We start from the raw sequence: 22,350 nt of genomic DNA on the forward strand, positions 1-22,350 counted from the left end.
TTTGCTCCAGCATGATCCAGGTCTTGTCAGAGCCCCAGGGACAGAGCCTGTGGCAGGCAGCAATGAGGACTCTAATTCTGACTTGTTTTTCTCCTAGCACTTTATGATTTCATTCAGACTCAGAATTCATTCCTACTGCTCTCAAACCTTTAGCATTTGTTTCCTGTAACTTGACCTGTCTCTAACAATTTAGGTAGGTCATCGTTACTGAAACCTCATCTGGTGTCCTGTAAATACTATTGAAATTGTTATGGTTTAGCTGGAAGTGCTTCAGGCAGTATTGCGAGAAAGGTTAAGATATGCTGAGCTGCACTTAAACTGAACTTACTATGTAGTGAGAACAAAGACTGCTACTATTACTGAAAATAATGTTCACATCCTCAACAGTAATGAACCAGGAGCCTACTTGTCAGTAATTGTGACAGGTACAGATGACATAAAGACAGCAGGTATGTTCTCTTCCCATGAGGGGTCTGGAGTCAGCAGGAGAAACCAGACTGCAAGTGAAGAATTTGGATGGAGATACCCTGTGACCTCAGCTCATTAGCCGCGAAAATGGTCCACAGCTGTCTTTCATGAAATAAAGACTAGAGATATCCATTGTTTATTGTATGAAATTCTAAAGGAGCTCCATTCCTCACACCCGGTTATAATCTAGAATCATTTCAGTCGTGTACAATCATGTGAAATAGGTTCTTAGGGTACAGCAGTAGTCTGAGGGCAATTAACTGATTCAACCAACTAAGCACATTTGCGGAGATGTCCAAGCAAGCCTTGAGCGGAGACGACCATGACTCAGGGCTGAGGCAGATCCACGATGGATCTAGTTCTTAGAAAGACTTCAGCGAGCCAAACCAAATACTTCTCATATGACTTGGCTACAAAAATGCATACAGTACAGAGTTTACATTTTTTCTTGCAACTTCAACTATTAACCACTTAAGAAATATTGAAACTTTTACCTTTACCTGCCTTGGCTTTCCAATAAGAAGAGAAAAATTTTACCAGAAGAGCTCCAAGCAAGTTCAAGGATTTGGTAATAGTTTTGTTAAAAGAAAACTCTGCCGTGATGTATGCACAGAAATGCAGAACTTGTTAGGCTGTGCCAGGCAGTCCTATGTCACTCACTTTGCCCCTAAGACATTGCTGTGAGGTTATTAGTTGCCTCAAGGGGACCACAGATAAAAGTATTCCTTCCACTAAAAAAAAAAAAAAAAAGCCCAGAATTCATCTTAACTTCTTCAGTTATTTTCCTAAATTTAATGTCTCTTTGACCTACATGCATTTCCGACCCACTGCCTTTGACCCACTACCTTTATCTGGTTTGGGTCTTTCTCTCTCTCTCTCTCTTTCTCTCTCTCTCTCTCTCTCTCTCTCTCTCCATCCCTCCCTCCTCCTCCTTTTTCTTTTTCTCCCCACCCCCACAAGACCCCCCCCCCCCATGTCTAACTAGAACTTGATGTTTTAAAAATTCTCTAAGAACAAGTGGAGGAGATCTTTTTAGTTTCATTTTAGTAACAGCTCAGTTCCATGGTGGAGAGGATGGAAAGAAAAGACTACATCTGAGTCACAACTGGTCTTTTTTATAATCCCTGAAAAGGCTGCAAATATTCCATTGGTTTTATCAAATTAATTCCCCCAACTGATTCACATGTAACGTAGGAAAGTGACACCCTTCAACAGACAGCACCCTCACAGCTGCATCCATCAGACAAGTTGGGAAAGTAATGAGAGAGCATGAGAGAGCCTCTTCTTCCCCTTGACAGATCCATCTCCTAATACGTCCAGAAACTAAGAGAATGTAAGTGAAAGACATCATATCCCAAATTTATTTAGGGAGTTTCATTTAAAATGACCATATGTAATACTGATGTTAGAATGAAAATGAAAATGAACCCTTGTTACAATATCCATCACTTTACTGGAGAGACAGGAGTCTGGAGGCTGGGCCTGCGTGGGTTTATTACCGCTGACACTCAGGTTCCACTGAGTTGGCCCATTTTCGCAGTACGCCCAGAACACCTTGTAAGATTCAAGGTCTATGATAGTGGCAGCATTTCCATCTCATGACCTGACCAGCATCACCCCCCGCCCCCCACCAAAGGAATTTTTTTTTCTGAATTTAGTAAAATTGGACTATTAGTAAGTTAGGACTATTCCCAAACTTCCATTACTCCCAATGAGGCAGGAACTCAGCCCTGGTACCCTGGAACGGGGAGGGGGCTTGGGAGAGACTGAAAGTCTCAGACAAATGCTAAGGATCCTCCATTCCACTGGCACCAGAGTTGTTCTCTTCTCCCTCTGAGGGAACCCTACATGGAAAACTGAAATTATGGAAATCTGCCGAGCCAAGAGGTCAGCTCCGGCTCCTTGGAACTCAATAAAAATAACATCCCCGACTCCTCCCAGAGTCCCAGCCCTGAAACTCCCACACAGATGCCACAGCCAAGTCCCAGGGCAGCCCTTGAAGCCCATGGCTTCTCAACCTCCCACACAACCTTCCAACCCACCACTCACTCTGCCATGCTAATTTTTTCTCCCTGAATTCTCATGAGCAATTAGGGAAAATAGCAAACACACCAGAGAATGAAAACATCACATTTTCTAAGTTTTGCTGTACTAAAATATGTGACCAGACTGCAAATAATGTGACTATTTCTGTCACACCGCCAGATTCCCTTCGCCCTCCACATGATGCTTGTTGAAACAGTCAGTCTCAGGACAGAAGTGTCCTCGGGCAGTGGTGGCTGTCAAGGTTTGATTTTCAGGTCAAGAGCACTTATAACCCCTCCTTCCATGGTTCTCAAGATGAGGCTTGTGGAAGCACTTCATTAATTCACAAACACAAACAGTGCACCCCATATAAGATATGGAGTTAAATGGGACACAGTCCCTGCCCTCATTTGCCACATCTTCTCCTTCCCCTCAGCCTCCCAATTTCTCACTTGGATAGATGCTGTGATAACCTCACAACTTCAACTCCCTTCTTCAGTCTCCAACTTTCTCTCCAGTTCACACTCCATACTGATGCCTGAGGGAGATTCTAAATATCACTCTGCTTCCCTGGTCAGGTTACTCCCTATTTAAAATTTTCAGTGCCTTGCTATTGCCTTTAAAATAAAGCCTGAATTCCTGAGTAGCAGAATAAACTGACAGTTCCCCCAATATACCATGCTCTCAAATCTTAGGGCCTTTGCATATGCTGTTCTCTCTACCTAGAATGCTTTTCCTCTTCCTTCACTTGGGGAACTCCTACTGATACTTCAAAACCTGGTTGACATGTCACCACCTCCAGGAGGCTCCCCTACTACCAGCCCCCCCCATTCTGAGTTAGATGCCCCTCCTTTCTGTTCCATTAGCACTTTGCTAATACTTCTGTCATAGATATAGTGAATAATAATTGCTTATTTACCCACTTTCTCTCCAACTAGATTGAGAACGTGTTGTAGACAGAAATTTACCATTTATCACTATATTTATTATATCTCTCCAGTAGACTATCTAGCACATAATAGGTGCACAGAAATTGTTTGATGAGTGAATAAGTTCAAAGTCTAGGAGGGAAGACAATGAAGCATAACTCTGTATGAGATGTGAGGAATAACAGAGTGGGGTGCAGTGAATACAGAAATGGGACACTTCTGCTTGTGAAGAAGACTGGGTCTAGGAAGGTACCCCAGAGAAGAAGACACTTGGGCTGGCCTTGAGGAAGACTGCGAGATCGCCAGACCTATGGGGAGAAGGCAAAGAGAATGGTGGCATGTGGGAGACCTTAGATGATTCAGTCAGTGTGATGCATTTGAGAAGATCTTCCTGACAAGAATGACTGGTGACAATGAGGAGAAGATATTGGTGGTAGGGTGATAGGAGATTATTAGAATAATCCAAGTAAAGACCTGAACTGAGCTAGTCAGCAATGGGGTACAATTTGAAAGCAGAGACAAATGCACACAAGATGAGGGAATGAGATACCCTGCGTGGTCCCCAGGTTTCTGGCTTGTGAGAATGGTGATGGCATTCACCAGCCTTAGTCATCAAGAGGAAAAACTGCCTTTGGAGAAAGATGCTAAACCCAGTCTGCTGGTGTTGAGCTGGAGCTGCCCGCTGACCATCCAGGTGAAGATGCTCAGTGATCAATTGGATATGTGAGTCTGAAGCTCAGAAGAATCCAGCTAGGAATGAAGACTCTCTATTATAACTTCATCAGAACTTTTGTTTTACTTCTACAGTTTAATTTGCTGCCATGAGTTTTCAGTCATGAGTGGGCACTGCTGGGAGAGGGGTTAATTGGTCCCGTATCTACCTCTGGCTTGGATATGTGGCTTCTAGCAAGATACTCAACTTCAGGCTGTGCCTGTTGCCTTATGGGAAAGAAGACAGTTAAGGAGACATGAAGAAAAATGTTGCAAACATTGGCCCTAAGACAAATTAATTTAGTCCTGCCTTTCATGACTCTTCTCTGGAATGTGAAAGTCATGCAGTGAGGCCAACCCACCTCTTCCACCACCCGAAAACCATACTTCCAAAGGCCACTGGGTACTACACAAAGGGGTGGCCTCCCTTCATTGCATTGGAATCCTTACCCCTAGAGAATCTTCTTTAGGTAGAGATATTACTTCCTTGCTACAAGGAACATGTGTTTGTTCTTCACCCCCCACCTCCACTTTTGGGGGGATGGTCTGATTTTAGTGCCATTGCCATTATGATGACAACTTTTTGTTCCTGTTCTTGCCCAGCCTGTGGCACCCACCTTGATAATGCTCTCCTATAGAGAGTTTACTTGCAATTCTGTCTGCGTTATAGAGTTTAGGCTGAGATCGGCTTTATTTAAGGGACCCAACTAAAATAGCATTTTTGCAGAGCAATTCATTGTGCTTTTCCTGGCTAATTTGTCTTAAGTGACTTGCACTGAAATGAAACATATTTTAATTCAAAGTTTCCTGACTATAATGGTGCTGTGGGAGTTACATGATGTGCTGGTGGTTGAACCTCTTTTATTCCAAAGGTCTATTCACAAAGGCTAAATGGGAATTGCTAATGGAACCCAGGCATTTCTGACAAATCAAGAGGGATTGGTATTTAACCAGACAGCTTCTGGCAACCAGGTGTGAGCATGGCAGAGATTTAGCAAGGGTTCTAGTAATGTGTGGAGAAGGGAGGATTTCATTTTTAATTCAGAGGACTGTGATAGAAAACTCATCATCAAACTTGAATAGTCTCAACCAAGCACTAGTTACAAAGAAGGCAATATCACAATAGCACCCAGGGAAATTTAAATAATGCATAATAAAAATTCACAGAGAGGCCCCAAAACACAATCATTCCATCTAACATGCTGAATTAGATGCCGCCCTAAGCCCAAAACTGGCACTGCGTTCAATGAAAAGGCCTTAAAATATTTACTTCTTGTTTCAAAGCAAAGGTGCCGGCTTATTTGCAACTGTAGTATCAAACCTATTCCCTAATTTGAAAAGAAAAAAAGCTAAATAGTTTAACTATAGTCTCTTCCATACGGCTAAATATAAGTGACATATCACCACCACCTCTATGGGCTGATGTTTTAATTTCTATCAAGGTAAATTAAGTTTGGTGGTCAGATTCAGGATGCAGCCGAGGAGTCGCCTCTTCCGAGAAGCAGCGGGCGGCAACCAGGTTGTTCAGGTGCTCTCTGGAAACTGGTCATCTGCCATGCTTTTCTCATCTTTTGGAAATACAGCTGGAGTAGCACCATCTGTGGCTGACTTCCTATTTCTTTCATGAACAGGTAGGAGATCAAATCATTGAAATCAATGGGGAGAGCACGAGGGACATGACACACGCCAGAGCAATAGAAGTCATCAAATCTGGAGGAAGAAGAGTGCGGCTGCTGCTGAAGCGCGGGACGGGGCAGGTCCCCGAGTACGGTGCGTTTCCTGTTCTCATTCACCTCTCCTCTCTTCGTTCCGTGTACTGTGAATGCCTGTCCTTCTGTAGCAAACCGCGCCAGTTCTCTCCTTCTACCTAAGTATATATTTAGCTATCGATAGATATCTATGCACATATGTACATTTAAGCACAAGATATATATGTGTGTGAGTACTTTCTTTTGTTCCCGTAGTTTAAGTAATGTTTCAAAGAGCAAAGATAGACCCTTTCAGGGCATCTCTGAGTGTGCTGGGAGATCCAGCCACCACCAAGATATTGAACATTCATAATTTGAATGGTAGTCCTCTGTTCATTTGAGTCCACAGTAATATCTCAATTATTTCCTAAAATCCCATGTGTGTCACACTATCCTGTAGGATGTGTAAAAAGGCATCAGGGAACAAGCAAGAAGAAATCTTTAGGGTGTGAAGATTAAAATGGAAACTGCAGTTCATTCAATGGTTGCATTTCCTTGGCATTTAGGGATATTCAAAGAATTCACACTTATGTTGTGTATCTGTATGCTTTTCAGGGAGGCATTGAAGTGCATTTTCATTCATGTATTTACCTTCTGAAGTCATTAACTGTGTTATTTCCCAGCAGCCCATCTAACGCACGACTGACAGCATTACAAAGGGACTGCTGGGTGGTCATCACATGACCTGAGCTGCTCTTTAATTAATCTCAAGAGAGACAGATCTCAGGGAAGAGCAGTGTAAATAATTCCAGTCCAGATTAGGGAAAGGGGATCTAACTGCTGACCTGAATCACTAGCTCAAATTGTTGATCCAGATACGTTGCCTCTCACTTTCACCCCTCCAGCCCCAAGCCCCCAAACAACAGTTCTACTTAGTACTTTTCCCTCTCCAAGGACGATTTTTGCTTAAGTCACCTAAGAATAATTGAACACTTCCTTATTTAGTAGGACAGTATAGGCCTGAGTTCAGTTGAAATATATGCATTTAAAAGCCCTTCAATACTTTGTTCCCAGTGTCTTAAACATACCCCAAAGCCTACAAAAAGGGTTGGCAAGCCCTCATATTAAGCATCACAAAGAATTCAGAAGTTTTTGTGCGGCTGACCCTATGCCCGAGGAGATAGTTCATCCCAGGTTCCCACCCTTAATGCTTGGATCCAATAAAATATTTTTAAATATTCATATTAGCAATAAGCCTAGGCATGATCTTGTTAAATGGCCCTGGCATTAATCCCTTAATAAAGAATGTGAACCCTTGAAGTAGGATAACTTTTTGCACTCTCGAGTATTAAGTGATTCTGTAATATCAAAGTGACCTGTGAGATTCTATCACTTCTAAAAACTACCTCGTTTTAAAAGTATGTTTCACTCCATGGCAAGACCTGACTGTTACATACACCATGGAATTTTCATAGAGTTAATATTATTCTTACTGTTCTAACAAGTTAATCTTTAAAAAGTTAATCTGAACAGCATGGCGATCCCAAGCTTTCTATTCTTTTGTAGACCTACTATGGTCCATGCTTTCGGGGTCCACCTCACCAGTTGCTTGTCATTAATGAGCAGTTAAAACAGTACTACTGATCAAGCTGTAGCATAACCTGTAATATATAAGAATGAAGCTGCCTCAATGCATCTTCAAGAAAAAATAAAAACATGTTTTTGAACAAGACAAAAATTCAAGATCATGTCAACATTAATTCTTAATATCACCCAAAAATATCTAAGGTTAGATTCTAAAATTAACTAATACAGAGAGTTTGTTAAATATCTGGGCACACTTTTGAGGGACAAAAACTGTAGCAGTATTACAGAATTTCTTCTAAATGTATTTGAAAATATAACATTAAATCATACCTGCTGGTAATGTGAGAGCTCATGAGCTACTTTTGATGTTAGATTTACATGGATTTTGACTTTAGAGATTTTGTCACTAGAGAACAAATTTAATATAGGAGAGCAATCTCCTTTAGGGAAGTAAAAGAATAATCATAAACTAGTAAACATTAGCTCTTCCGGAAAATCTAAGCTGAAAGATGCATGGGTACATGTGAGAAACCAAGATTAGGGATCAGATCAGCATCTTTGAGAATAATGCCATCAAATGATATTTCTAGAATCTCATAGTAACAAATGATAGGGCTGTTTCAGGGGCCCCCAGGACCATACATTCAGAGATTTGCTAGAAGGACTTCTGGGGCATAGAATATAGTTGTACTCAAAGCTAAGATTTATTACAGTGATTTAGTAAGGATACACAGTGGGTTCATAAGGGACAAAATACAGGCAGAGTCTGGAGGAATCCACATGCAGACTTCCTTATTCTCTCTCTGTCTCTGTCTCTCTGTATCTGTGTCTCTCTCCCTCTCCCCCGCCCCCGCCCCTCCCCCCCAACAGAGAGCACTCTACCCCCACCAACAAAAATGCAGCAACATATGTTCATTAGAGACTCAGCGCCCAAGGTTTGTACTGGGGGCTGGTCATGCAGGCACCCTCGGCCAAGCATGTACCAAAATCCCAGAGTCCCCTAAAGAAGGTGGGTGTTCAGTATAAACCACATTGTCTGTACAAACAGCTGAGGTACAGTGACATGCCCCCATCATTTAGAGAAAGGTTCATATTAGTGTAGGGGCCAATTTACCAGAATCCTGGGTGCCAGCCAACAGCCAACTTTGCAAGCAGGCCGTTCTAAGGACAGCAGTTACACGCTCGCTGGGGGAACTCTTTCCTGCACCAGGAGGAAGCCAGGGAAGTGGCCACATTCAAGGACCGTACACATGACCCACCCCCGCATAAAAGGAGTGCTCACAGCTAAAGAACATCATAATTCTCTCAGCATCAGCAAAACACACTGTATCATGAAACAGAATTTTTTGTCCAAGATAAAGTGTATTTTAATAATATTGGCCAAGGGGTGGGAGGTAACAAAATAAAATAGCGACAAGAACAACAAAAGAAAATGCTTGAGTTTACCAGTAGATATAACCAAGAACACAGTCCACTGTGTCCAATTCACCCTAATCATAGGGAAAACTGATTATTCTGTCAATTATGGGTTTAACCCTGTATTAGTTTCCTTTGTTTGCCTTTGAAAATCCTAAACTTGGTATAAAGTCCACCCTTAAGATGGTTGAAGGGGATTGGTATCAGAATCCATGGAGGGAGACATGACCTGTTAGAGCTGCTCAAACTTAACCCAGCCTGGGAGAGCGAACGTTGAAGACGAGCAGACTGAAAAACAACAGTCGATGGAAGGGTTCTAAGTGAGATCCAGCAGCCCTCCCTCTGGTACCTGCAGAATTCAGAACAGCTTCGAAGCAAGACCCTTATCTGGACTTTGGGCCCTGCCCAGGAAAAGCCGATCTCAGTCAGCAGAAATACAAAGCTCCCACCCTGCCTTCTTAAGGTGATCTGTGACAGAGAGATAAGCGCAGGGACAATGGGGGAAAAAAAAAGAGGTACAGTGGTAACCTGTCAGATTGTTGACTGAACAAAATCAGTGTGAATCCAAGTGAGCTGAGGGAAGAAATAAATATGCTGCAAATATGCCGTCGGTAATTACCGGGAGACTCATCACCATGACGCCTCAGCCGGTTCAGAGACATAAATCAACAGATGTGGCCGCAGGAATGGTGGTTGCACGGGGGCTGCTGAGCAGCTGCAAGGGGAGTCGGGAAATGTTAGGGCCTTTGAAGGAGAAGTTGCTTTTGCAGTGAAGTCCTTGAAAGAGAAGCTCAGGAGACGGACACTTCAGCTCCACTCCAGTCCTCAGGATAAGAATCCATTGATTATAAACTCATCCCCCTCCCCTGACAGGCAGCTCCAAGACTGACAGGAATAAGGAAGCTTCACTCCACCAAAGTGAGAAAAGAATCAAAAGATGCCACATCAAAAGGAGCGCCCTCCTTGACAAAGGGTGTTGCTATTTGAATTACATCTAAAAGGGTTAAGAGAAAAGAAAGCATGACTCATGATTCTAAAGCTGCAAAAGAATAAATTATACGAATTCGCTCCCTGCCTTGAAGTACTGGTGTCCTTCCTCAGCATTCAAGGCATACACAGGAACATTCCCTTCGCTTGATTTATACTCTGAGCCCCAGAGCCAGGGCCAAGGTAAATAGAGGGGCCACTGGATGCAAAAGTTCTTTACACAAGCAGTTCTCCCCCTGCTAATATTTGCTGTTCAAATCTGATCAAAATAAAGCAGAACAGAAATAGCTTTCCATTCTTGGTTGGTGGTCCAGCCTGTTTCTTCTCTTAAAAAGCATCAGGGCAGGTCTTTATGAGTAGAATGCTAAAGCGAGTCCATTTGTCCACGGGAGTGTCTTAGGAGGTGGTCTTAGGAGGCCAGGCTATAAGGACTAAGCAGAATTCTCACAATTGCAGTGGCCCAGTGACAACTAACACCAAATAAAGGCCCACACAGAGGGAAAGAAATAGCCAGTCCATGAATTAGACTCCTGCCTGCACTTCCACTTTCAAAGTTCATTATGTTTTTAACAGGCTTTGACTTGATTACAGGCCTTTGGTAAATGAAGTTGTTTACTTTTTTAAGTATAATAAAACTACATTTAGTAAGTAGAGGAAAGATCTGTCTGAGCCAGTGCGTACAGTTAAAAAAAATAATAAATTGGTCAAATAGTTGTTTAGTTAAATTCTTTTAATCAAAAAATAAAAATGATTTACAATGATTATATCTGAAGACCAGATTAAGCCGTACTGGTCTCTACTTTTATGACAATACGCAATGTTTATTTATTTATTTATTCTTCTTTAAGAATATATATTGACAAGTAAACATTATCAGCATTATAATCTTGTTTACAATTACTTGTTCGACAAGTCCTTTTCTCCCCTCTGATCACACAAAGATAAACTCCAAACAGTATACCCCTTACCAAATATGCCATGTGAGACAAAGCCTGTAATTAATATCATTAATTAATGTCATTACTATTTCCTGAACTAAACCAGGACTTCCTGAGCACCTACTATGTGCAACGCATTTTGCAGGCACTAAAGAGAAGGTGGTCCTGGCCCTCAGTGAGCTGACAATCTAAGAATGAGGATACATGTAACAACTGAGTCCAATAGATTGGTGACTAATTAAAAGGTCTCAAAGGATCTGCACTAATGAAAAAATTTTAAGGGATTTTATTAATTAATTGTGGAAGTTAGTAAGTACCTCTAGAGCGTTAGAGATCCTTGAGAAGCACTTGGCTTCTTTGATTTGTGAAGCATTTCCTTTGTAATCATTATACTAACACTTTCTACTTTTTCTGAAGAAAGGACTTGCTGAGTGTGGGTAAATATATGCTCAGACTTTGTCTGAATTATTCTAGATTCCAAGTTGGTGAGCCAGAACTTTATTTAGCAAATTTGGTAATCATGACTCTGCATCCCATGGCTGTCAGCTTCTGGGAGCCTGCAGCACTGTAACCTCACACACACCCCAAGGCTTGCCTGGGGTTCCTATGCCCTCGATTACAGGCAAGGGAACAGTCTCCATTGCCTTCGCCTCTTCCTCAGGGACCACGTGTATAGGAGCTTTAAGTAGTTCCATAACCTTTGCACTAATTCACCTGCACTTTTAATAGGGCAAAAGGCAGCTTGCTTCTATAATAAATTCTGAAATTTAATTTCAGCTTCTGACATTCATGGTTGAGTGTATCTTCTTTTTCCATGAGAGGCTCCACAAATCACTCCACTCCACCTCTACTGTGTCAGAGCCAGGGAAGAGACCAGGCTGCCAGGCAGAACTCGGGTGCTGCCTGACTAAAAGGCTCAAGACTGCTCTCTGCAGCATTTAGGCAATGCCAGGTATCTAACCATGAAACTTCAGTAATTTCCTGTTTTATGCAGTCAGGACCAGGAGCGTCCTCAAAGAACACACAACTCTGAACTTGTTGCTCAGCCAAAACCTCATTTATTATTTTAAGCGGTTTTAGGGTGAGGATGAAATCCCAGTTCTTCACACTGTTTTATTGGAAACCATGGACGATAATGATTTTCCTCATACATGATTTCCAACATGCATTTTTCTCTTGAAGGATATATTCATTAAGTGACCCCCTTCCCTAAGTCCTCACTTGTTAGGTATTTTAGACTCTGATAAAATACATTAGACCACATAGTAACCAAGAAATCTACCAAGAAAAACTCATTTGGCTCTTGAGGTCCAAGCTCCTTTAAATCCCAAACACTTAAGTTGTTGCAGGAGATGAGTGAATGAAGAGAGTTATCTTTCTCAAACCACACTGAGAAGAGCTTCCACAGACGCCTTGGAAAACTTAAATATTCCAGTTCCTTCGGTAACTCATCCTGGAGAGTCATATTTTAGGGTCTGAAAAGAGCCATCCCTTTCTTCCCCCAACATGAAGCTGAGCTCTCCTGCGAGAGGGCTGCTTCCACGAAAGTCCAGGGAGAAGGCAGATTTCTTAGAGGAAATGCTGTTGGATACTGTAAGAATGTTGGAACGACTTCAAAGGAGTCACAAATTCAAGAGAATATTTTTTTACATGGTAGGAGGAGGGGGGAGTAGAAATCAAGGATTAAGGTTAAGAGAAAAGAAAGCAAGCATCATGGTTTTAAAGATACGCACACGTGCACACACACACACACACACACACACACACACACACACACAGATTAGTCCATTGGGCCTGGAGTCTACATATTTTGTAAGTGCCATCCCAAGAAATTCCATGCCCTGGAGATTGCAGGATTTATCTCCTCTAGTTCTGTTGTAAAGGTCTGTCCCACAGCATGTTTTTTAACTTTTTGTTGCCCTCTTTATGTCTTGTCAGCCTCCCACTGTTTGAGAGCAACTCAGCCCCTCAGCCTGGCTCTTCCTCTGCCCATCCAGTCTAAATAGCTCTCCATTCAGACTTGCAACCATTAAAACTTTTAAAAAAAGGAAGACTAGATTTTCCTCCCCTCACCCTCCTATTTTCCATCTCAGGCCTTTCGACAATCTGAGTTCAGCACCAACCCTCCTCACTGAGGACAGTCAGACCCCGCAGTTCACACCATAAGAGTGTCCATTCAGGAAAGCTTCTAACCCCTTAACTAGACCCATTCTGAAGCTGCTACTAAATGCCCAACTATTTCCCTACTGTCTGATTTGCTCTTGTCTTGAAGTATAGATGATACAGAAAAGGTTTTGATCCCTGTGAGGGAGTTTGCCAACAAAAACCCTGCTATCCAGGCGCTCAAAGTGGAGTCCAGAACCTTAAGACAAATTCGTAGGGAGGTCCAGCCAATGGCCATCCCCAGCAAACACCAGGTCTCACGCCTCCCTTCAGATGCCTGTGCCTGCTGGCCTCTCCCAGCATCCCCCAGCTGAACAACTCACCAGCTTTCATTTCTAAACTAACGTACTCTACATCCCTCATTTCTAGCGGAAGAAACAGTGAGTCCAGAAGGCCCGATCTATATTATTCCAGCACTCTGCCTGCAGTCTTGCTCAAAGATAGGATCACCCTGATGACCTACTCTGATAAAGACCTCCCAGTACTTCTTTCGAACTGAGCCCCCTCAGTCACCACCAAAGATGAAATTACATAGTGCCTTGCTCCAGGCTTGAATTGTATGCTCTAATTGTAGCAAAATCTCTAATCTTTGAGAATCACACATTCTTCAATGTGCTGTTTGGGTTCAAAACAAAATTAATAGAACAAGAAGCACACACTTAGCCTGGACTAAAAAGCTGTTAATTGTAATGTGGCTCAGACATTTGCTTACAAAATAACCTGCCTTTAAACTTCTGTAAGAAAGTCTCTGGTCTTTTTGGCGTGTGCTCTCCAACAGATAGCAACCCTGAGTTTTAGGGCTAAACACACACATTCATAAAGTGTGCATTAAATATACCTGGCACAGTATGCAGCTCTCCGCTTTTCACATTTCACTGCAGTTCCTCCCCCAGACTTCACAGCCATTTATTTTCACCATGTTCTGCGCCCTTTCAGTTGACTTTCTGGCCATGAAGTCTCCTAGCACATGTATCTTTCAAGCCCAGTAAAGGCCACATTTGAAATCAAATGAGAGCCTTCTCTGTGTGACATTAAAACAGCTTGATCATTTTTATACAAAATTACTTGCATCTTGGCAGGGCTAAATGGTAAATTCAATTAAAGTCTGAAATTTAATTTCCACATCCTACCTTCATTATTAAGCATTGGTTTCCTAACCACAGAGAGGTTCTACTTGCCATCTAACCTTGAGATTTTAGTTCTCATCCTTCATTCTCCCTTCCCTCAGACACACACTATCCTATGAAAAACACCCCCTGTGGCCTAACCGGAAATCCATGTGGGTACTATTCCATTCTGCATGTTGGAGCCGTGTGTACACAGCACCATGTCTGGAGCAAGTCAGGCATTTAGGTGGGAACGATCATCAGTATATTCTATCAAAGAGGGGATCAGCCTGCAAACGTCTGAGCTGCACGGATTAAATTCCTCTGATCACATTGACCTCACATCGCCTTCACCACTCACTGTGTGACGCTGAGAGAACACAGCAGCAGGAGCACGGGGGAGCAGTCACGGCATCTTGGCGGTTATTGACTGAGACATTCTGGAGTTTCTAGTACCCGTTCTGTGTAGGTAAAGAACTACAGCCCCTGAGCTGAGATAGACACAAACTAAAACAGCCTCAGACGGGTTAGTACAGCAGAGTGGAGCAGACAAGATGTTGCTGCATTTTTGTTTCAGTTTTATTTTTTTTCCAGAAAACAATTACAGCCATCGAGTCAACTGTGAACTTTCAATATAAATAAACAAATTGTCAGAGGTGAGGGGAACTCTAAGAATTTATGAGATTATTAGAGAAAACATAAATATATACATGAGCACACCATGTCTTTAATTTGAGAGTTTTTCAAAATTTGGAAGTGATTACTGTGACTGATTCTCAAATGACAGCTGGTATCACCGAAACACTCCATCATTATGAGAAAATTCTGCAATAATTCTGATATTCCCATTTCAATTGTTTTTCATGTTTGTGCCTCCTTAACAGCACCTCAGGATGCCCTCAATATTTTGAGAAAAATCTTCTTTTGGAATACACATGTAGCTCAGTCTTTCACTAATTTCACTTGCTGCATGCTTGATATGATTAGCTTTACTTAAAGTCTTTATTCTTACTGCCTAGATAATTTGTATTCAGCTGCTCTAAACATACTAAGCAATCTTGATTCTAACAGTAATAATATATCTTTGTCTCTGGTTCTGTTAATTCTAATAATTGGTCCTAGGCTGTTCCTCCCCTTCCTTTAGGAATGGTACCTTCCAGTCTCTCCATGTGCATGAAAAGTGACAAGCATGGGTCCCCATATTTCTACTTATTGGGCCACCCTAAAGACACGGTTTGTAAAATCTGCATGAATATTATCTTTCTCTAATGAGCTTTGGTTTTGCATATGTTTTTAACTGATGTATAATGCTCTCTCCTTCATAGTAGCTTGTCTAATTACTGCTGGAGTTCTGGAAAATATTTGTAGCTGAGACCATATACATGATAAGGATAGGATTTGTGTGTTTTTGAAAATCTGAGATGCACCAAATTCCAGGGGTCCAGCTGAGAATGGCCCCAGCAGGAGGAAAGGGTGGGGAGAGTACAGCAGAGGCACACTAGCTGAGTTCTGCCCCACACACCTCAAAAAATTCTTCGCAAACTTCAGTGCAAATAACTAAACGTACTTCCTCTGAGCCCAAGTTTAGACAGCAATAACTCAGGCCACCCTTTTAGCACCAGAGAGAGAGCCACAGTCCGCAGGCATTCTGGCCCTAGGAATTCTGAACTCCACCTGGCATCACAGTATTTCCCCGGCCTGTCCTGTGGCAGTTAGTCACTCAGGACTGCATCTTCTCACTGTTCTTCCTCCATACTCAGTGATGGACCATGTTTAAGGGGAAAAAAGGAAAAAGAAAAAGAAAACAGCATGACTTCTTTGAAAATAGTCATAACTTTGTATCTAAATGGTATTCACCACTGTTTCAAAATGAACATTCTCAAGTATTGCCTATAGTTTAAACTAAAATTTGGTTAAAAAAAAAAAAAATTCTTAAGGGAAAAAGTATCCTACATATAAATAAAGCAGAATATAGATGATAGTCTTGCAAATATGGTTCAGGCCACATCCCTAGAGTGGCCCACGGTTCCCTGTCAGACCCTACAGTGGGCATGGACTTGGCTACTGGGAGTTCCACAGGAGTGGGATTTTTAAATGTCAGTTTGACTTTTTAACAGAAACTGATCCTCATGCTCAATCCTCATGTTTCACCATAGAAGCATGAGTCAGACGGACGCGTTTCTCATTTCTGGTTCCATTCTGCCCCATTCACACTCATCACAGCCATGGCTAAGCATCTCTCCACCAGTCTTTCAAATTAGCTCTGAATGTTTCTGAAGTTAATGACCCTGCTTGTCGTCACCCAGGCTTGGTTTAAATTTAACATAAAAGACAATAGTATTCACTAAGTGAATTATTTCATTGGCCTGCTAAACATTTCCTCATCAAATAGTTTTATGCTGATGTAAATATCTATACGTATGCACACATACGCTATCGCAATCATTGCTTAATGATGTCTACAAAAACAGAAGTTTTAAATATGTCATGTCTTTAAAATGTCTGTTTCCCCTGATTTCCTTAATCAGGAGAAACCTAAATTTGGGTATAGAGGAGATAGCTAGAAAAGATAGAAAGTCATGGAATAATTATTGGGGAAATCTAGTCCGGTGACCATGGATTGAAGAGATATACATTTCTGTTTCTGACAAAAGAAAGGCATATACTTGCCATAGAAGTTACCTTACTTCACTAGTTTGTAATCCATGGAGGTGAGGGGACCTGAATCAATCAAGTCCCTAAAGCCACTACCTAAAAAAAAATAGAAAGGCTCTTTGTGGTCTCAGTTCAGTTCCACAAATGTCTATCAGGTAGCTTGCTTGGTGCTAGGGATGTAAAAATCAATACGAGAGCCTCTGCCCATATGCATTCACAAGCAAGTAGGTGTGACAGAGAAAATCAAGCAATGGGTCAAGCATAAATACTATTGGCAAAGGATTGGTAAGAGCCCAAAGGACACAGGACTCCAAATCCGCTTAGCAGCATTGTAGAAGATTCTACCCCACCCAAGAGGTGACATGTTAGCTGGACCTTGAGTGATGTCATCAGTGTGGGTAAGAGGTAAGGCAGCTATCACATAGGCTAAATGGGAGAGAAAAAATGAGAGAACATTAAAGTGGGGCTCTATGAAAAGGGGCCTTCTGTGCCAAGGAGAAGAATTCGGATTTTATATAATCAGATGCCATCAAAAAATTAAGTGGGAGGGGAGAAATATCTGTATTTCAAAATACACCTTGATAGTATTTAAGATGGATTTCATAGGGAACTGGAGGCAATTAACGTGTTATTGTAAAAAAGGTTAAGGCAACTGATGTGAAGACCAGAATTAGGGAAGTGGTGGTGGAAATAGCATGTTGGAAATGGATTTTGAAGCTATTTCAGACAGTTCACTGATGGGGGTAACAAAACTTGGTGAATGATAAATATGAAGGAAAATCTGGGAGGAGGCCTATGACCCAGGGCTGGGTGGAAAATGACGCCACACGGGTGACAGAGCAAGTTTAGGAAGGAAGATAATGAGGTTAGTTTTGGACTTGAGTTTCAGATGCCTCAAGGAGCCTTCCAAGAAACAGCCCGCACACAGGGCACTTGAACGAGGTGCTCAGGGCCAGAGGCAGCGCACTCAGGGAGTCCTGGACAGGACGTCTTCACCATGTTCTGAGAGAGGAAAGTCCATGGGACACAGTCACACTGGAGTGACAAGTAAAAGACATTGGTGAAGAAGATCAGGAGAGGGCAATCGAGAGGCAGGAAGAGAACCAGCAGAGAAAAGAAATATGAAAGTCACAGAGAGGGTTTCAGGCTGCAGGTAGAATGATGCATTTTCTACAGGAAAAACTAGTTGCTCTGCCCTGAGATGGGGAGGGGTTTAGGAAAGGAGGGGTTGGAGGGAAGGGGCAGGAAGAGATCCATGCTTTCCTGCCTGGTTTAACACAATGCCTGGGGCATAGCGCTCAATTAATGGTAGCTACTATGAAGATTGTGGGTGGGAAGTGGCCTTCACATGCTACCTTCAGGACTTCACCACAGGCCTCCCCGCATGCTGCCCCATATTGTGGCCCGCTGGGAATCCACCCAGGGAGACCTCGGATAATGAGAGCTCCGACTTAGATCCAGCCATGGTTTTTCCTTTTGCCTTTTCAGAGTGGGGGAGGGGGTGAAGCTAGGTTGCTGCAAAGATGAAGGACATCCCTTAAACCCTAAAGGACAGGGTACTCGTTGTTTACATAAAATACTCTTTAAGCACAGGTTTGTTGCAATGATTCTCAAATGTGTCGTGTTACGTTCCTGGATCGATGTACAAAGTATTCTGAAAATGGGCATGCTCGGTTTAATTTCCCTGACACATTCCCCCTTTGAAATCTGGATTCTATCATCAGTACTCCAGTGAAAATATCTCAACAATCACCAGTCTTGCCAGGGTGACAAAATCCAATGATTGATTCAATCCTCCATCCCCTTGGGACTCCCTGTGATAGTTAATTAACACTATCGTCAGTGTATGCACTGGATTTTCTCTTGCCTCTTTGAATGCTCCTCCAGCATCACTCCCCTCTCTTCCTCTCCAGTAACACCCCTCCCCATCTTTCCCTCAGAATCTCATCTGCTCTCAGGGCTCCCCATGTTGCCACTATGCAGATGACTCTCATGTCTGTTTTGCCATCTCTGATTCCACAGCTCCACCTGAAGACTTCCAACTGCCTGCTAGACGTTTCTATGGAGACGCCCACATTTATGCATTCAAAATTGTGTGCACAATCTTTCCTCCTAAAATACTCCTCCCCTTGAGTCACCTATTAATTAAGAGACCATCAACCCTCCGCATTGCCCAGCTCAAAACCATCCTGAGGGCCTTCCCCGCCTATATATATACAACCAGTTCCCAAGTTGGAGTGATTTTACTTCTCTCATTTCTCACAGCAGCTCTCTCCTCCATTCTGGTCGAACCCCAGTTCAGGCCCACTCCACAGGACTAAAGAGCCTCCTGCCTATTTTCCCTACTGCAATGGCCAATCTTTCCCGCTCACTGATGCCGGAACAATTGATTGTCCTAAAGGACTGCCCCACTCAGAGACCTTTCACACACACACACACCACACACACACACCAATAACAACAAACCTTAAATGGGTCCCCAAAGCCATTGCTGATTTGTCCCCATCCAAATCAGTCTTATCTATCTACCACAATATTAGTGTTCCAGCCAGCTGAAACCCTTGCCATGGTCCTATATTCCCAGCTTCATGGCTGGCACATGCTGATCCCTTGGTCTGGAAAACCCTTTTCCCAAATCATGTCATCCTTCGAGAACCAGATCAAAGGTTGCCTCCACCATGAATCCTTCCCCAGGTCCACCAATCAGAAGTAATGTCTCAATTCTCTGAAGTCCCTTGGCCTTTTTACGTCTCCCCTGTGTCCTCTCATTCTGTTTTGCAACATAATCATCAATCTCCACATAACGACCTCCCCTTTCTGGAATTGAAATACTGGTTGTTACCCTAGGTTCTTAACATAGTGCTTTGCAGATAGTGAATAAGTGAGTGAATGAATGAGTAGAATTCTTGCACTATCACAAAGGCATCATTCTGACAGCAAATTTCAATGGTTTTGTTGAGATAGCTGCAGAAAGCGTAGAATTATGGTCCAAATTTCCACCCACCCTCTCAACCTAACCCAGAAGTAGGCTTTTTGTGTGTTGGGTTTTTTCTTTTCTTTTCTTTTTTAAATGCTACCTGCCTGTCTGCCTTTTTCCTTATAATGTATCTTTTTCTGTCAAGAGTTAAGTGGAGGAAATCTGACTAATTGAATGTTCCAAGTAGTTATTTCTGGTTAATCTAAGTTTTATTGTTTCCATAAAGTATTTTCATTCAAATTGTAGTTATGACCTATGCTGCCAGCACAAACTGTAGTTTAACATGCCAGAGTTGCTTCTTTGCTACAGAAATGCCATGTATAGTCGTCTTCTGGAGCTGCAGGCTACCAGGAACTGTGGAACAAGAGCTAACATTAGGTCTGAGTGGGATTATGTGCTATGGAACGGGAGCCACCAGGAAAAACTTTCCAAGCTCCCTTCTAGCCTCCTAGGTCTATACCAAGTTCTTCCAAATTTACCTATTGTACGATTATATGTCAGCCATTGTTTGATGCTGTGAGACTAAAGGGGAAAAAAACGTGGCATTGTCCCTCCACTCAAGGAGCTCTCCACCTCACTAAAGAGCTGAAAGTATTCACTTGCAGCAAATACAAGATAGTACAAACCTGAAGAATAAGGGAATTTGGGACAAGAGTGGGAAATAATGACCAGAAGAGTCCTTGGAGGGAGCTGGTGATAAGACAACCGTTGAGGGGCCAGTGTGTTTGGGATAAGCAGAGAAGAGGGCAGAGGGCATAGCAATCCAAAATGGAAATAGGATATTGTGAGAGATGATTCTGATGCTAAGAAGGGAATGATATGACTAGAGCGTAGGGTTCCTACTGAAAAGCAGTGGGGGAGAAGTGCAAGAACTTTGAATGGTTGGAAGAGGCAAATGTCTGGAAACCAACAGCAATGAGGAGGCACAAGAGATTCTCAAGGATCACACTGACATGGCTAAAGAAGTGTTTTAGGGGAGGTGGAAAACATCTTTGGAAAGGGTTTTCAATCCTGGCTACCCATTACAATCACATGGGGAACCCACGTTTAAAAAATACCCATAGAGGCTCCTTCCCAGACCAATTAAATGTCATCAGAATGATGGAGGGAGTGATTGGGGATAGGGCGCAGTGCAGGCATAGGTATGCTGATTTTTTGTTTCCATGTAATGAGCATCTACAGTTGAGAATCAGATAAGGAGGTAAATCAGATAAAGAGGCTATTATAATGACCTAGGAGATGCAGGGATGGGATAATGAGGTGTTAAAACAATAGAAGTGAAATACAGGAGAGTTGATTCTACCAACAGTCTTGAAAGAAGAATCAATAAGACTTGGTGGCTGATGGTGTAAAGGGAATAAGAATTAGGACGGACTCAGAAATTATCTCCAGGTAAGATCCTGAGTATTTGAGAAGATGGCAGAAGCAGTGTCGGAGAAAAAGAAATAGGAAAATTCAGAAATTAAGCTGTTAATGATTGGGTGACCTTTCAAGAATTACTTAAACATTCTCAGGGTCTTAGTTTTCTCATTTGGACAATGATAGGGTTTGGTTATATGATGTGTTGATTCCTTTCAACTACTAGCATTGAAAGTAATGTGAGTGAGAATTTAATCAACTTTCAAGAAAGAGTAAATAAAATCAAACTAATAGAGTAAAAAAGAAAAAGAAAGAAAGAAAAACAAAGTAATGTGAGTGAACTGACGTGTGGGGGTAAAAAGCCATTAGGAATTTTCAGATGTGTGTGGACGTTCAAATAATGATTCACAACAAGCAATTGCATGAGTCATGTGTCTTCAGCAGATAAAACCAAAGGGGCACAGAAAATTGGGGGTGAGAGGAAGACCAGAAAAGGAAAGTAAGAATACAGAATTTCTCTTGTTGCCTGCTCCAGGCTCTGTGCCACCTCCTTCTTGCCCTGTGATGGGTGAGCAATGACACAATGGCTACTGTCCCTCATAATCCCAATTTTAATATGTGGACACAATCATTCTTTACATGACCACTTGGAGTTGCTCTCATACACTGGGATTTTCTGGAGAAAGATTGTGTGTTGTTAACACAGTGCCTTCAAAACAATGGATTGGATCATTTTATAATTCATTATGAAAATTCACTAACACAGAGAAAGCAAGTTACAGGAATTCCTAATGTCTCCTTTTAAATTCAAAATATCTCTCTTTTTTCCATATAAAATGCCAGAGGGAGAAAAATTATCTTTTCCAAGTGAGATACATCTGTTCAGTTGGACTTTTCCCATTATATCCATCAATAGCTTATCACCCCTGGGCATACAGCAATCAATAGCTTGTTTTCAAAGTGAAGTATCAGGCAATACCCAGGCAAAAAAGATTTCACTGTTTACTCAGTGTGTAAGTGAAATGTTGATTGCCTTTTCATTGTCAAATGAAGTGTAACTGTGTCCCACTCTTTCTACACCCAAAGCCCTGAAGCACCTAAAAGCTCTCTTGAAACCCCTGGTTGTGCTATGGGCAGGCCACAAAGATATACACATGACCAACAAGCACATAAGATGCTCAGCATCAACTAGTTATCAAGGCAATGCAAATCAAAACCATAATGAGATATTACCTCACACCTGTTAGGCGGCCACTATTTAAACACACACACACACACAGAAAATAACAAGTGACGTAAAGATGGTGGAGAAATTAGAACCCTCGTGCACTGTTCGTGGAA

At 42.2% G+C, this 22,350-nt stretch overlaps 1 protein-coding gene across 9 annotated transcripts in view; it reads left to right on the forward strand.

The window, feature by feature from the left end:
• The window catches only part of MAGI2 (membrane associated guanylate kinase, WW and PDZ domain containing 2), a 1,312,004-nt gene that overhangs the window by 1,254,347 nt on the left and 35,307 nt on the right, over positions 1-22,350 (forward strand). For 7 of the 9 annotated variants that reach the window (XM_074340644.2, XM_074340647.2, XM_074340646.2 and 4 more), the window contains one exon: positions 5,765-5,903. In XM_074340644.2, coding sequence (XP_074196745.1) covers positions 5,765-5,903 — 139 coding nt within the window. Of the gene's footprint in view, positions 1-5,764; positions 5,904-15,162; positions 15,252-22,350 lie in introns of all 9 variants that reach the window. The other 2 variants (XM_074340652.2, XM_074340653.2) reach the window with 1 other exon arrangement.

Source organism: Rhinolophus sinicus, chromosome 4, assembly GCF_057876585.1.
Source record: "Rhinolophus sinicus isolate RSI-liver-muscle chromosome 4, RSI-T2T, whole genome shotgun sequence".
NCBI classification, from domain to species: Eukaryota; Metazoa; Chordata; class Mammalia; order Chiroptera; family Rhinolophidae; genus Rhinolophus; species Rhinolophus sinicus.